This window comes from Tubulanus polymorphus, chromosome 12 (assembly GCF_964204645.1).
Source record: "Tubulanus polymorphus chromosome 12, tnTubPoly1.2, whole genome shotgun sequence".
NCBI lineage: Eukaryota > Metazoa > Nemertea > Palaeonemertea > Tubulaniformes > Tubulanidae > Tubulanus > Tubulanus polymorphus.
The window spans coordinates 3,620,609-3,636,939 of NC_134036.1; the positions used below are offsets into that span (position 1 = coordinate 3,620,609).

The window sequence follows — 16,331 nt, forward strand, 5'->3', positions numbered from 1 at the left end:
CACGCTAGTAAAGGTAAAGCATATATACGTGGCTATAGTGTAAAGGATTCTTAAAATCGTTTCGACTGAAATTCGTGAAATCTAAAACGAACGCAGCCAAATATTCATTAAATATCAATATATACGATCTAAGTTCTGTCCATCATTCTTCAGAAAATGGTAAATAATTGCAATCTATAATTTCTATTTCAGGGCAACCTTCATGCGACGTAAGTACATACCACGGTCGATCTGTTCGGTTTTGTCGAAACGAGTACAAACTGCGGAATACTTGAACTTTTGAATTATACGCGCATTTCAGGATGACCCGGATCCGTGTTTGGCCTTCGCGCCGCAAGTTTGCATCCCTACCGACGACGGTATCAAGTGTGGCTTCAGAGAAGGTGAGCGTGATTATGCGTACACGAAATCGACTGAAAAAGGGTCTAGGATCATGAGCGCTGAAAGTGCATTTGGGGGTCCGCACATCAAATTGAAAATTTAATTCATGTTCCGTCTTTTACTTTGCAGGGGAAACGATCTGCGATGTAAGTTGCATGACGCGTGGAGTGATCATTCTGGACTCCATTCTATCAGAACATTCAATCTGCTTGTAGAATTCTACTAAAATTATCAAATTAAAAAGAAAATTCCTTATAGTCCTTATACTGCGTGTTGTCATGCACATCTCGATTTGCAGTAACTTTTGTAAAGGTTGTGTTTATCTTAATTTTCAATCTCATGATTTGCAAAGAATTTTTTCCATTTCTCCCATCTTCATCACAATTTTCATTCCATTTTATTATTTTTTTTCCGCACTCCTTCCAAGCCTTTGTGTAAAATACTCGCACAATAAAAAAAATTCTACAAACTTCTATTCTTATTTTTCCCTCGTCCATTTTGAAATACATATTATAAGAAAAATTAGTTCTACTTTTCCCGTAACCCTCCAATTTTTTTCTTGAAAGAATCCGTGCTCCAAGTAATTAGAATAAAGGCCTTAGACAGAATATCTGAAGCTATATTTTGTTTGCAGCACCATATTTGCGATGCAGGCCTCGAATGTAGACTAGTCAACGGTAGCACGAACCAAGCCCAGTGCTATGACGTAAAGCGTAAGTTGTCTTTATCACTTTGCTAAGTCGTTCCCGTATATGTTCATGCTTCATCAAATAGTTCAATTATACGAACGATTTTGTTTTTGTTTCGTTTAGATCCCAATGACACTCGCAATTTGCGACAGAATGGTAGGTACCGCGTACTAGAAAACAAATATTATTTGTCGTCTGAAGTTCGATGCAGGTCTTTCGTAAACAATAAACCTCGACACACACTTTCATCGTCTGAAAATCCGATTCTTTTTCATTTTTCAGTTGGAGTCATTGACGTTGGTAAGCTCTACATTCCGTTGAAGTTAATGTACCGTTAAAATCGATGAGATACAAACGTTTTCAGGCCGCAACGAAATGAACATACATTCTAAAGATAGGCCTAAAGTTTATTTTACTTTTTCTATCATTTTCATATTTCATAATCGCTAACTTTGTTTTCAGTCGTGCCGTCCTGTAAGGTAAGACCAATTTAAAAAAGAAATCCCGTTGAGCAAATCGTTGTACATGTACATGTATACGATGCGTCACCATTTTCATTTGTAATCTTGTACAAAGCTTTGTGACTAGACCGATACACAAATACGCATGTTCGGCTAAGATTATAGAGAATATTTAGGTCGAAAAATACTTAAAAAAGAGATGATTGGTGAACGCAAAATTCCATTCAGTGAATACGCATTTTGATAAAAATGTTCTTGAAAAAGAAGTCACAAATTTTAAGAATGTTCATAAGTAATGTGTCAAGATAGAGGCTTAGATCGGGCAGTTAGTCATCTAAAATGTAATGAAAAATAAAGGATTTATCGCGCGCTTCGTTATTTAGGACAAACCTGATCCATGCGAGAATGAAAAACCCCTTTCCTGTATACAAGAAATAGATGGCTACAGATGTGATTTTCTAGAAGGTGTGTTATTTCTTCCGCATCTCATCTACGTCGTTTCACCGGATTTTTTCTTCGTCTCTGCTCCGTTGGAAGTTTTCAAAAAAGTTTCAGTTCTCCTCTTCTTTGCGGCAGTCATGGATATCATTTTTCTATTCATCAACCGCATGTTCCCCCCAGTCCTCAAGTGTGGGTCGTGCGTTTTCTTCGTAATAATCTCATTCGCCTAGAACACCTGTGGTAAATCAGACACTAAGGTTCTCGGCGAACAACCGAGAAGTCGAATATCCCAATGTTTGTTTAGGTGTCGGTGTTTTTTCCACTTCGTCATCATCATTTTGAGGCGTTCATTGCAGCCCTCATATAGCACTGGAGTTTTATGCTGCAATTCCATTTATTTCCACGAGTTTGTATAAAATAACGCGATGATTACTAATAAACTATGTCCATAATATGAAGTGGCTCGGGTAAAATTGAAGGGAGGCAAATATAAAAAAAGAATTTCATACGTCCTATGATATTGTTTTGGATTCAGTAGTCTACAAGTTGGCTGAAAAAAATTATTCGTGGAGTTTTGATGGTGGTTTTGATATAATTCTTTTTTTCTTCATTATGTATAGGAGAAAACATGTGTACTGTAAGTAGCCTCGTAAATTATGAAGATATTTTGTCTCGATTATTATCACGATTAACCTGCAATGAGAAAGAAATTAAAACATGTTGATAATTACAACAAATGATAATCTTGAGAGTTTAAGACCAAACTGATTATGGTTCCTGCCGAGTCTTCGAGGTTTAATGGGATTTGGGTAGTGTACCGAATAACGAGGCATGAGTTGGACGAAGAGTAGAAATAGTTAAATTCGTATGCTTATCATGTTTTCGAACCGCGTGAAACTAGCTTATCTGCCACTACCTTACTTACCGCTGGAACTACCGATACATAAAACCTTGATCGAAGTTTTGCCTGTATGTCCAGATTAAGGGGAAAAAGTTTTTCTTAGTTTTTGAAATGCAACGAAGAGGCAGGAGAGGTGTGCCAACTGTTGAATGGAAATGCCCACGACGGTATGTGTGGACTACCGAGAGGTAAGTTGTTTGTAAGTTCCGAATGATCAACAGTATTCAATTCAAACTGCATAGGCTTTCGAAATCTGGATCCATTTCCATCGATAAAATCAGCCGATATATTTCCTAAGAGTGTTATTTGACCGGTAACTATGGAATTTGAGCCTTGCTTTATCCTACGAATTATTGGACATCTTTTTTTGTTTGTCGTCATCAAAATACCGTTTACAGAATTCTATTTTCTAATTCAAATTGGAAACCGTTGATTGCTAAGTATATAAGAATCATAGCCACCCAGTGGCTTCTAGTATTCTCTGCAATTTGCACACGCTTCTTAATTGCCGAAATATTTCCAAACAAATTTTGCATATTGTAGATTCCGCCAACCTTACGTATATACTGAACGATTCTGATGAAAGTAAGTAAAATTGAACACGTTGTTCAGGCTAGAAAAATTGATACCTTGTTTCTCCTTCCTGCTGAGCTTTTAAAAAAGCTTTCAAGAGTCTATCTACCCTGTATATTACTATTTTATAACAAAATCAGGATCATGCTAAGCACAACAGACCCGGGAGCTATAGAAATGAATTGATTACAAATTTTATTGCGATTTACTAGAATGACCCGGCCGATCAGGAGCAACAAGGTATCATGTTTTAGTCTTATGTTTACATATTTCTTTTTTCCTTTTTTTCACATCTCTTTACGCCACTTCCTGTCTCGATTATCGTATTCTTAATTGCAGTTATGACCTTGGAAATGGATCTCGAGAAAGAGGAAGAAGGTCAGTGCTAGCTCTGATTTGATTTTATTTCGATCCGAGGTTTGCCACCTGTATCTCAGTACACCATCGCTTATAATTCTTGTAGTCATTGTCTTCATTATTTTCATATTTTCAGTAAAGGATTGTAATGTGAGTATTGTAATGTGAGTATCCTCACCTTTGTACGGGGACGAACGCGAAAAAACCCATCGGAAACATCAAGCAGAAAAAGTTCCACGAAAAAGAAGTTATCCCAAAATAGGCTGTATGGAAAAATAATGGAAACTAAGGCAGCTTCGGTTTTATTCGCATTTATTCCGATTTTCTAGACCCCTTCGAATTCGTCTTCCTTTAAGCTTCGCTTCTTATGGAAAATTTAGAAGTACTTATTTCTGTATGAGTTAATAGAGATTAAAGTACCGTTTCATTTTCTACTAGAAATTACTCTTCACAATACGCAAGAAATTGTATAGCTTTCTTTTTTAAACGATTTTTGAGAAAATACATGATAAATTTGTTAGAAAATTTTATCAATTTGCAAAAAACCATTGATGACGTAAATAAACATGAATTAACCTTGCTATATCTGGACGTGCGGTCGAAGCGACAATTGATTTGAAGTGACGATTCTCGAATTTTACGATTGATTTCAGGATGATCCAACCATATGCAACACGCCTTTATCTTGTGTTCGGGTAAGGGGTAAATACACGTGCGGATTTAGACCAGGTAAATATAAGTATTTGTTTAGGCATAGGCAATAAATGTACATCGGCAGTGAATGCAGTTTCTAGCCTGACGTTACTTAAAAGTAAACAGCGCAGAATCAACTGCAATTCGATGTAAATATTCTTGCGAATATATCTGAAATTAGTTTTTCACATTTTCCTTTTTCAGGAGAGAATATTTGCAGCGTAGGTGAACACGGGGAAATTTCCTTCATCGCAAAACAAGAGAAAAAGAAATCTAAGTTCATTTAACTCATCACCGTTTGTCTCAGATTATTTATTGAATTTCATTTTTTTCCAGACACAATTTACTAACTGTAAACCCCCATCTATATGCGTGCTTATCAATCACGACCCGTACAGAGCGTTGTGCCAGGCACCAGTAGGTAAGGTGGATTACGTTGCAGATCTCAATAATAGGATCTTAATTTTCTGTATATCGTTCATGGCATTTTTATATCTAATCTATAACCTGTAAAATGTGTCGTCACAAATCCCACGATAAGAATAGAACAGAATAGTCCAAAATGCATCGACGAGCTAGGCGTTCATTCAAAGTTATCCTTCCCGAAGGATTACCTGGAAAAAGTCGAAATAAACCAGCAGCTCAAGGGCCAAACATTTTCGGACTCAAACTTTCCATAACATCCAATTTTCCGTCTATTCCTACTATTGCTACAACGCGGACATTGTTTCTTCAATGTTTAAAACCCCGTACCATTCGTATTTCAGTTGAAAAAGGCCCAGTGAGCATCATCATCGAAGATGGCGATGACGGTAAGTAGTTCCCTCGTGAAATCGAGTCACGTCACTAAGCGGTGCGTCTATGTTTGAGTTCAAAATTGTATACGTATTTCCAATTCAATTAAGTCGCCATTTGGATACGTCGTCGACATAATGATTGTCACGAATACGCCGACTTAAGAAGCAAGTTTGACCGTAGCAAATGACAGTGACTGTTAGACACCTCCGTGTTGAGTCACTATATAGGGTCATCAATTATAGAACGTCAAATCAGCAAATTGTTATATATATATATATACATTGTGATTTACAGGTGAAATCATGCACTTCCAAATTCACTCGCCAAACGGTAAGCAGTAGATATTTTTCTAATGTAAAACGTGAATAGAAAATACTCAAATGTAAAAAAAAATAAAATAACGTCTATACATTGTATCATCGTCAATTTCAGGAAGCGAAAGCTGTGAGGTAATGTATAGTGCAGATCACTTTTTAATTTGTGATGATATCCACGACGGTCGCATCTAGATAGACGAATCAAAATCTCGTCCTTTTTCAGAACAACGAAAGCATTTGTCCATCCCCGCTGTCCTGCGTACAAGACGTTAATGGGAACTACAGTTGCGATCTGAAAGAAGGTAAGTTCCTGCCCTGGATGACTATGCCTTAAAGTATGAAACCGAGACATAGACTCATCCTCCCTCGCAGGATATACGTAGGCCTTTTAGCACCGTGAGATGAAACCTTAAGCTTGAATGCATGCTTTACTACGCTTGGCAGAATCATAATTCATGTTGATGACATACTTGTCATGTAGAACTCGATTCTCCACAGTCTATACCGCCATATGTTCCTCTACTTTTAGGTGAAGACATGTGCAAAGTACGTAGAAGGTCAGGGTGATACTGATCGACACATGAGACTCGAGTTGGTTTTCGTAACATCTGTTCGATGGCCACGCGCCACATTCGGATTCTAATCCATCGCCTATCATTTCAGTTGGGGTACACCGAATGCGAGCCACCACACGTTTGTAAACTGATTGATGATGATCCACTGAAAGCGGTTTGTGAACCTGGCGACGTCGATCTAGGTAATGCTAAATTTGAAATATGAACACATTACTGAGGTCCCCGCACAAGCTCATACCGAGTACAATCTGAATAAATATAATATTCCTGGATTATTGGAAAGTATATGTTCCTTACGGTTCGGGAATACTAAATCGAATTGGGCATTGTGGATTTATTGAACGAAGAATTCAAGAGTCAGGTTCAAATTAATGGTAGCCCAACCTTTTACTCTGGTGCTGTGCATATTAATGATTCAACTACAATGCAGAACTTTGTTTTAATGGCCTCATACATTGCCTAAAACTTTACGAGCGCTACAAGTAAATTATGTATAAACATGTCTGAAATGTCTCTAATTCATCGTCATCGTTTGACAGATACGCAGAGTGATCTACCGACGAGTGACGACTACTGTAACGGAGTAAGTATAGGGTTAAAAGCCAGTCCACTCCTTACTTATGGCTCATGATGAGTCCAGAAGACAAAGATGAATCTAAAGATGAGTCTAAAGATGAATATGAAAGAAATCCCATAATAATACAGCCAAAGATGTTAACACTGGTGATGGCTATTATAGTTTATACCCGAAAGCCCCGAATATTGTATATACACTTTTACTCAAGACTACATCTTTGGCTGAATCATCGTGGAATTTCTGTCGTATTATGGCACATATGCTAAGAGTCTACTGAGCGACTGATGAGCGAATATGAAATTTCGTAATTGTTTATTTTCAGAAAGACGTTTGTCCACCGCATTACCAATGCGAACCGGCCGATCCGTTCCATTCCAACTGTTCGATGACCTGGACGTGAGCAATAACGAACTAGCGCTTAACTCTCTATCCATTTCTTTTTTTCTTAGTTTAGCTTTGGCTACGCTGTCACGATATCCTTTTTACATTTAAGGCCGACCGGGAAGACTCTGTTATTGGTGAGATGGATGGAAGACGCGATACTGCAAAAGAAAATCGGCCGCGACGCGTTCGTAGCCGAAAGATTCGCCCAGCTTTTTGGTGATGACAACGCCGATTCGGATGACGTTCCCACGTCCACCAACGGGAACGATATTGCTAGCAAGTTGGAAAGCGAAGCAGTAAGGGACAAATAAATTTGGCGTAACGTGATGACTACTGCTCTGTTGACTACTATTATTCTTCATTGTATTAGAATATTCTATTTTTGCTTCTTAAGCCGAGTCATACATATTGTGATATGATGTAGAAATAAAATTACGTTCTAGTTTCATGGAAAAGTTTAAGCTTTAAATGGTTAGGTTGGAATTGTTTGCCTACAATTGGAAATGTGAAGCAACCAATTGTATTTATACCAAAGTTTGCGTGTAACTTTTTCTCATCGAATATACATATATGCTATGTGCTGTATTCGTGCTTATAACTATAATGTTAAAATCCCACAATACAAAAGAGAGTGTTACTACGAGTCAAAGGTTTCTTTAATTAAGGTATGAATAATATTTGATTCGATGTTTCCACTCGATCAGTTATCGTTACACTCTTATAAATAACAGTGACCGGGGCGGTTTTATCAGAACCACGAAAGCAGCTCGGCTGTATTGCAAATCTGCCACCCTTCGTATCGACAGCTATTGTTCTTCATCGTTTTTCGGCTTTTTTCCATTGTATTATCGCATGGACCCATTGTTTTAGCGCGGTTTGATCGTTGAAATTGTATACTCCTCATCGGGTTCGAAAAACGGCATATCGTATTAATGATTACCGATGATATAACATTGGTATCGTCTTTTCTTGGGAACTTCTTTGTTTAAATCGAATATCCGCTTGATATTGGAAATTATATTTCAGAGTATTTTCTTCGACTTAAAAGTAGGATCCGCCCTTGAACGGATGCGGTAACACCCGACGTACGGGAAATCTAAACGTATTGTCTTGTGTACGATATAAGATCGAACCACATATTCTTTTCAATTATTCTTTACCAAATTCGTAAATTAGACACATTTGGATGAGTTAAACAGAAAAGATAAATCAAAACCAGACGCAAAGTTAGTGAATCGGCTTCATAAACGAATGTCCAGGTTTTTTTTGAAGTTGGTAACTACTTTCCCAGTACTCTTATGCTATAACATAGATGCATCATTCTGCGCATGGATAGCGTGCATTTCTCACATATTGATTCGGATCTGGTTTACAGATATAAAGATATGAAATATTGTACGTTATGGAATATTGTAATGGTAGGGTAGATTTCGCTTCACCGAAATTGCAGGATTGGAAACTATTCATCAACTCAGTCTTCAAGTTCTCGGCGTCAGTTTGACTCAGTAATGCAGTTGGCGTCTGATCAACCGCTATATAGTATCTTGAGGATTTATCAATACTTGGAACGCATGTTGCTTTAAGTTCTGCTGCGTTCCTCGACCAAGCAGTGGTGCAACCTGAATTGATGACTTCACTAAATGCGTCGGTCGGTACTGAAATACTTTACTCCAACCATTCGGGCATAGCAACCACCACTGAGAAGGCATGGTTTAAACCTCATTCGCGGTGTAAATACATCCATCACGCCGATTACAATCCGTTTCACGTGAATCTGTATATACAGATCACTACTTACGTCGTTTTCAGCATCGCCATCTTCGGTTTGATGGCGAATTCATTGTCTTTTATCATCCTCAGTAAAGAACGTTCGAACAACACCAGTATATTCTATTTGAGATGTTTGGCTGTTGCGGACATGTTTATTTGTTTGTCTTATATTGTATTTGACTTTCAGTATCGGCTCTACATGCACACGCTGTTACTGGACATGACTGCTGAAATAAACCACGCTATGAAGCGCATGTATTCATACACTCAAGACATTCGATTTTTGTTTTCAAGTATCAGTGACCTGATAACATTGTTAATAGCAATAGACAGATATATCGTTGTTTGTTGGCCTCTGAAAGCTGTCAGAATTATAACCATGAGAAAGAGTTGTATCTTGGTCACTTTTTGTGTGATAATTTCTGCCTGTAATCATTGTAAGAGTGTTTTCAAGTATTATAACTATCGTTCCCGTAATCCGTGCACTGGACACGAAAGATGGAATCAGAAATTCACTCCATTTGCTAAAAATATTTATTTGAAATACTACGACGTATTTGTCCGCGCTCCTATATTTACTATAATCCCGACAGTGATAGTAGTTCTAATAACTATCCGATTGATTTTCACGTTGAGACGCGCAGGAGCAGCGAGAAAAACGATGTCTACAAATCATCAAACTTCTAACAGCAGCAGCAGCAGCAGTGACCGTAGTTTAACTCTGACGTTAGTTCTCATCTCTAGTTTGTATTTATTGAAGAATGCATTGTCTGTCCGAGCCTCCATCGTCAACTTGATAAAAACTTTAGGTGGTTCACTCGGTAAAGGCATTTCTCACGTTTATATGAACCCAGTTGGGGCCATCGGAAGAATGATTGTATCATCTTGTAATTTCGTCGTTTATTGCGCTTCGAGGCGTCGCTTTCGAAATCAACTGAAAGCGATGTTTTCGGTTAAGAAGTGTCAAATCTGATACATTCAATTCTTACAAGCTTTCGATATTTCTTATTTTCAATAATCACATTTCAATGGTTACTTCTATTCATGAACATTCGCCTCTTACAGTTCATTAGATGTTTATCTTAAAGCGAAATAAGAAGAAAAGAACTGCTTATTTATTAATTACGATATTGAAATATCGAAACATAATCTACTGTCATAGATAAAATACTCGTTGCTTAATCCCTAAATATAGACAAAATGCCTAGTCCACATTTCATATGAGCCAGTTCCACAATCAACCGCAACCAACTACAGAAGACTAACTACAGATCTGGACCCAGTTCCACAGTTGTCAGTTAGAGTTAACTGTGAGTTAAAGTTAGTTCATTTTCAATGTTTTAACCCAGAGTCAAATCTTAACTCAGAACTGTGGATTTGGACCCTGCTTTAAAACTACATTCGTAAACACTATACAACGTTTTTTTCATCAATTTCTATATAAACTCGAATCAAATTTCCGAGTCTTAAGAATTCCGAATAATGACTTCAGATTATGATTCAAACCTAACGATTTTATTCACTGACGTTGTGATCAACGCTGGCGCTATATGACGTCATATCGGTGGTTATTTTATCGGTTCTTGAGACGTGACGTCCAAATACGCCGTATACCTATTATCACGTGACTACAGCCGGCACAAATACTACGAGACCAGTATATAATATGCATACTGTATCATTACACGCGTGTCTTCCTGGATTGTTCTAAATTTCACGTAATATAACATCATTTTCATTTTTCATTGATGCGATTAAAAAGCTATTACTTTTTAGGTGAAATGCGTATATTTTTGCTATTGGAATTTTGTCATCAATGCGACTAACTCCGTATAGTAAAAAACTCACCAACAAACATTGATTGATTTCGTTAATGTATAAACATCTCCCTGAGGCATATTAGGTTTTGAAGGACTGCAATTCATAGATTTCTCATCTCTCAGACTCAGTGTTCATTTGACTCAGCAGTTTGGCTGTCTGGTGGGTCGTTCTATAGCGAGCAATATTCTTAATCGCTCATAACTAAAATGCGACTGTTTGCAATGTTTGGAAGTTTAAGTCCTCGATTTCAAAAAGAAGATTCTTCAAACTGAATTGATGGCCGCGCAAAATGTATCGGTTGGTGCAGGGAACTTTACCGCCAACACCACAGGAGTGACAACCACAACTGAGAAGGCATTGTTTAAACCTCATTCGCGGTGTAAATACATCCATCACGCCGATTATAAACCGTTTCACGTAAATCTGTTTCTGCAGATAACTACTTACGTCGTTTTCAGCATCGCCATCTTCGGTTTGATGGCGAATTCATTGTCTTTTATAATTCTCAGCAAAGAACGTTCGAACAACACTAGTATATTCTATTTGAGATGTTTGACCGTTGCGGACATGTTTATTTGTTTGTCTTGTGTCGTATTTGACTTCCAGTATGGGCTCTACAGTCACACGCTGTTACTGGACATGACTGCTGAAATAAACCACGTTATGAAGCGCATGCATATATATACTCAACACATTCGAAAAGTTTTTTCAAGTATCAGTGACCTGATAACATTGTTAATAGCAATAGACAGATATGTAGTTGTTTGTTGGCCTCTGAAAGCTATCAGAATCATAAGCATCAAGAAAAGCCATATCAACGTCACTATTGTTGTAATAATTTCTCTTTGCAACCAGTCTAGAGAATTTTTCTTGTACTATAACCATCGTTCCCGTAATCCGTGCACTGGACACGAAAGATGGAATCGGAAATTCACTCCATTTGCTAAAAACATTTATTTGAAATACTATGGCGTGTTTGTCCGGGCTCCTATATTTACTATAATCCCGACAGTGATAGTGGTTCTGATAACTATCCGATTGATTTTCACGTTGAGACGCGCAGGAGCAGCGAGAAAAACTATGTCTACAAATAATCAAACTTCTAACAGCAGCAGTAGTAGCAGCAGCGGCAGCAGCAGCAGCAGCAGCAGCAGTGACCGTAGTTTAACTCTGACGTTAATTCTCATTTCATGTTTCTATTTATTGAAGAATGCATTGTCTGTTCGAGCTTCCATCGTCAACTTGATACAAACTCTCGGCGGTTCACTCGGTAAAGGTATTTCTCATGTTTATATGAACCCAGTTGTGGACATCGTAAGAATGATTGTATCATCTTGTAATTTCGTCATTTATTGCGCTTCGAGGTGTCGCTTTCGAAATCAACTGAAAGCGATGTTTTCGATTAAGAAGTGTCAAATCTGATACGTTCAGTTCTAACAAGCTTTCGATATTTCTTATCTTCAAGAATCACATTTCAATGGTTACTTCTATTCATGAACATTCGCCTCTTACAGTTCATTAGAGGTTTATCTTAAAGCGAAATAAGAAGAAAAGAACTGCTTATTTATTAATTACGATATTGAAATATCGAAACATAATCTACTGTCATAGATAAAATACTCGTTTTTAATCCCTAAATATAGACAAAATGCCTAGTCCACATTTCATATGAGCCAGTTCCACAATCAACCGCAACCAACTACAGAAGACTAACTACAGATCTGGACCCAGTTCCACAGTTGTCAGTTAGAGTTAACTGTGAGTTAAAGTTAGTTCATTTACAATATTTTAACCCAGAGTCAAATCTTAACTCAGAACTGTGGATTTGGACCCTGCTTTAAAACTACATTCGTAAACACTATACAACGTTTTTTTTCATCAATTTCTATATAAACTCGAATCAAATTTCCGAATCTTAAGAATTCCGAATAATGACTTCAGATTATGATTCAAACCTAACGATTTTATTCACTGACGTTGTGATCAACGCTGGCACGATACGACGTCATATCGGTGGTTATTTTATCGGTTCTTGAGACGTTACGTCCAAATACGCCGTATACCTATTATCACGTGACTACAGCCGGCACAAATACTACGAGACCAGTATATAATATGCATACTGTATCATTACACGCGTGTCTTCCTGGATCGTTCTAAATTTCACGTAATATAACATTATTTTCATTTTTCATTGATGCGATTAAAAAGTCTATTACTTTTTAGGTGAAATGCGTATATTTTTGCTATTGGAATTTTGTCATCAATGCGACTAACTCCGTATAGTAAAAAACTCACCAACAAACATTGATTGATTTCGTTAATGTATAAACATCTCCCTGAGGCATATTAGGTTTTGAAGGACTGCAATTCATAGATTTCTCATCTCTCAGACTCAGTGTTCATTTGACTCAGCAATTTGGCTGTCTGGTGGGTCGTTCTATAGCGAGCAATATTCTTAATCGCTCATAACTAAAATGCGACTGTTTGCAATGTTTGAAAGTTTGGAAGTTTGAGTCCTCGATTTCAAAAAGTAGATTCTTCAAACTGAATTGATGGCCGCGCAAAATGTATCGGTTGGTGCAGGGAACTTTACCGCCAACACCACAGGAGTGACAACCACAACTGAGAAGGCATTGTTTAAACCTCATTCGCGGTGTAAATACATCCATCACGCCGATTATAAACCGTTTCACGTAAATCTGTTTCTACAGATCACTACTTACGTCGTTTTCAGCATCGCCATCTTCGGTTTGATGGCGAATTCATTGTCTTTTATAATTCTCAGCAAAGAACGTTCGAACAACACTAGTATATTCTATTTGAGAGGTTTGGCCGTTGCGGACATGTTTATTTGTTTGTCTTGTGTCGTATTTGACTTCCAGTATGGGCTCTACAGTCACACGCTGTTACTGGACATGACTGCTGAAATAAACCACGTTATGAAGCGCATGCATATATATACTCAACACATTCGAAAAGTTTTTTCAAGTATCAGTGACCTGATAACATTGTTAATAGCAATAGACAGATATGTAGTTGTTTGTTGGCCTCTGAAAGCTATCAGAATCATAAGCATCAAGAAAAGCCATATCAACGTCACTATTGTTGTAATAATTTCTCTTTGCAACCAGTCTAGAGAATTTTTCTTGTACTATAACCATCGTTCCCGTAATCCGTGCACTGGACACGAAAGATGGAATCGGAAATTCACTCCATTTGCTAAAAACATTTATTTGAAATACTATGGCGTGTTTGTCCGCGCTCCTATATTTACTATAATCCCGACAGTGATAGTAGTTCTGATAACTATCCGATTGATTTTCACGTTGAGACGCGCAGGAGCAGCGAGAAAAACAATGTCTACAAATAATCAAACTTCTAACAGCAGCAGCAGCAGTGACCGTAGTTTAACTCTGACATTAATTCTAATTTCATGTTTCTATTTATTGAAGAATGCATTGTCTGTTCGAGCCTCCATCGTCAACTTGATAAAAACTCTCGGCGGTTCACTCGGTAAAGGCATTTCTCACGTTTATATGAACCCAGTTATGGACATCGTAAGAATGATTGTATCATCTTGTAATTTCGTCATTTATTGCGCTTCGAGGCGTCGCTTTCGAAATCAACTGAAAGCGATGTTTTCGATTAAGAAATACCAAATCTGATACGTTCAATTCTCACAAGCTTTCGATATTTCTTATTTTCAAGAATCGAATTTCAGTGGTTTCTTTTATCCATGCACAATCGCCTCTTATAGTTCATACTTATACAATTACACTATAAACTAAAGCAATCGCTATTGAGATCGCGAGGCTTATCTGTAAGCGAAATAAAAAACAAAACAATTGCTTATCCATAGATATAGACAGAAAGCATAGCCCACAGTTCATATGAGCCAGTTCCACAAAACCGTAATCAACCGTAATATCTAATACAGAACAGAAGACTTACTGTAGATCTTCTTTTAAACTACAAAACTTATTTGTAAACACCACACACCGTGTTTTCAATAATTTCTATATAAACTGTCGAATCGAATTTCAGCATCTTAAGAATTCCGAATTTTGACTTGAAATTATGATTTAAACTTGATGATTTTGTTCACTGACGCTGCGATCAACGCCGACAATATTGCGTCATATATGTATACGATCATTGTATAGGGTTCGAACTCACGAGACGTGACGTCAATACACGCCCTATACAAATGGACTCGTTATTATGTGACTAACAGCCACGGATACTACTAGACGAGTATATACCGCTGGATTTAAGGGGAAACCCCATTAGGAACAAAATCCGAGGACAATATCGGATGTGATTGAACGCTATCGTCTCGGTTCGGAAATGTACGATTTAGATTGAACTCATTCGTCAACGGTTCGGACGAAACGATGTGTATATATGACGGTCGAATTTTGAATTGGACTTGCTTCTCGACCCTAGGAAACCCTTAACCTGACGCAAAGGTAAACTTCGATTATTCTATTCCGCTTGTCTTATGTGCATCTGATTTTCGTATTAGAAGGTCGATCGTCGCATTTGTTCAAGTGTTTCGGGGCTTCGCATTCAAGGCGAGTACAACCATAGACTGTAGAGGACTACTACCAGAAACCAGTAGTATATTCAGTAAATTATCTGAAGTAAAGCATCTTCAAATTGGCAAAGTCAAAGTCAGTATTCCGCTTTAAATATAATTTGCAGACTCAAAATAGAAACAATAAAGAAGTTTCCAGTTTCTAGGCGCCATTTTGTCGCGGTCCCTCGAGGTCCCCATTGTTGCGATAATTTGCGCTCATTTTTGAAGCAGAAGTTTAGATTGAATATCATATAGTTCTGCAGTCCCTTGCTTGATTAACTTAATTAATACACCATTTCAAAGGAAATGAAATGCAGGAATTTGCCGGTGGTTATTGGATTTTTTAACGCAACAATTGAGAGCAGTGACGATTAGATTAAATTGAATTTATCGTTCATCGATTGTAAACTAAAAAGTATAAAGTACCTTTTCTTTTGAAATTGCTATTCGCTGAAAGGCGATGTTATCGGCATATGTAATTACGTGAATTTTCATGCTGTCCATTCCGTACATTTCCATATTTCGTGAATTCATCCTTTTTTTATGGCCTATGACATATTTTTCATATAGTAAATATATTTCTCCATTTAAACGTATTCAATTTCTCCTCAACCGAATTCGTAAACTAAACTGAACTTGAATTAGTTAAACCGAGGCGAAAACCAGATCATAAAGTTAGTAAATCGGCTTCATAATCGAATATAGCTTGTAAGTTGTTTAATAGATGGTTACTATTTTTCCAGTTCACTAACGCTATATATGATTCTGCACACGAGAAGCCTACATTTTTCACTAATTGATTCGGATCTGATTTCCTAAAATCTCTCACGTTACAAAATAATGTATGTGATGGCATGGAAGAACATCGCTTCACCGAAATCGCAAGATTGAAAACTAATCATTAGCAGTTCCTGTCGCCCAGCGTCAGTTTAACTCTGATGCAGTTGGTGACGTCTCAACCACAGTTTACAGTATGTTCAAAATTCGTTAGTAATTGAGACGCTTCTTGTT

The 16,331-nt window shown here is 37.5% G+C and overlaps 1 protein-coding gene across 1 annotated transcript; it reads left to right on the plus strand.

Annotated features, from left to right (window-relative positions):
• Positions 1–3,787: 3,787 nt before the first annotated feature.
• LOC141914192 (uncharacterized) lies at positions 3,788–7,539 on the plus strand. The gene is made up of 14 exons (XM_074805459.1): positions 3,788–3,824; positions 3,940–3,953; positions 4,457–4,532; positions 4,701–4,717; positions 4,833–4,917; positions 5,264–5,308; positions 5,589–5,624; positions 5,727–5,743; positions 5,835–5,913; positions 6,141–6,157; positions 6,275–6,368; positions 6,726–6,769; positions 7,086–7,159; positions 7,257–7,539. Exons 1-14 carry the CDS (start codon positions 3,788–3,790, stop codon positions 7,456–7,458), a joined length of 837 nt encoding a protein of 278 aa, XP_074661560.1. The 3' UTR covers positions 7,459–7,539.
• The last annotated feature ends 8,792 nt before the right edge of the window (positions 7,540–16,331 follow it).

Excerpts from the sequence above, each read along its gene's own strand:
- LOC141914192 (XM_074805459.1), top strand. The coding sequence starts at position 3,788 with ATGACCTTGGAAATGGATCTCGAGAAAGAGGAAGAAG. Across the intron at positions 5,309-5,588 it reads CATCGAAGATGGCGATGACG|GTGAAATCATGCACTTCCAA; the intron begins GTAAGTAGTTCC and ends TGTGATTTACAG. Across the intron at positions 7,160-7,256 it reads AACTGTTCGATGACCTGGAC|GCCGACCGGGAAGACTCTGT; the intron begins GTGAGCAATAAC and ends TTTACATTTAAG.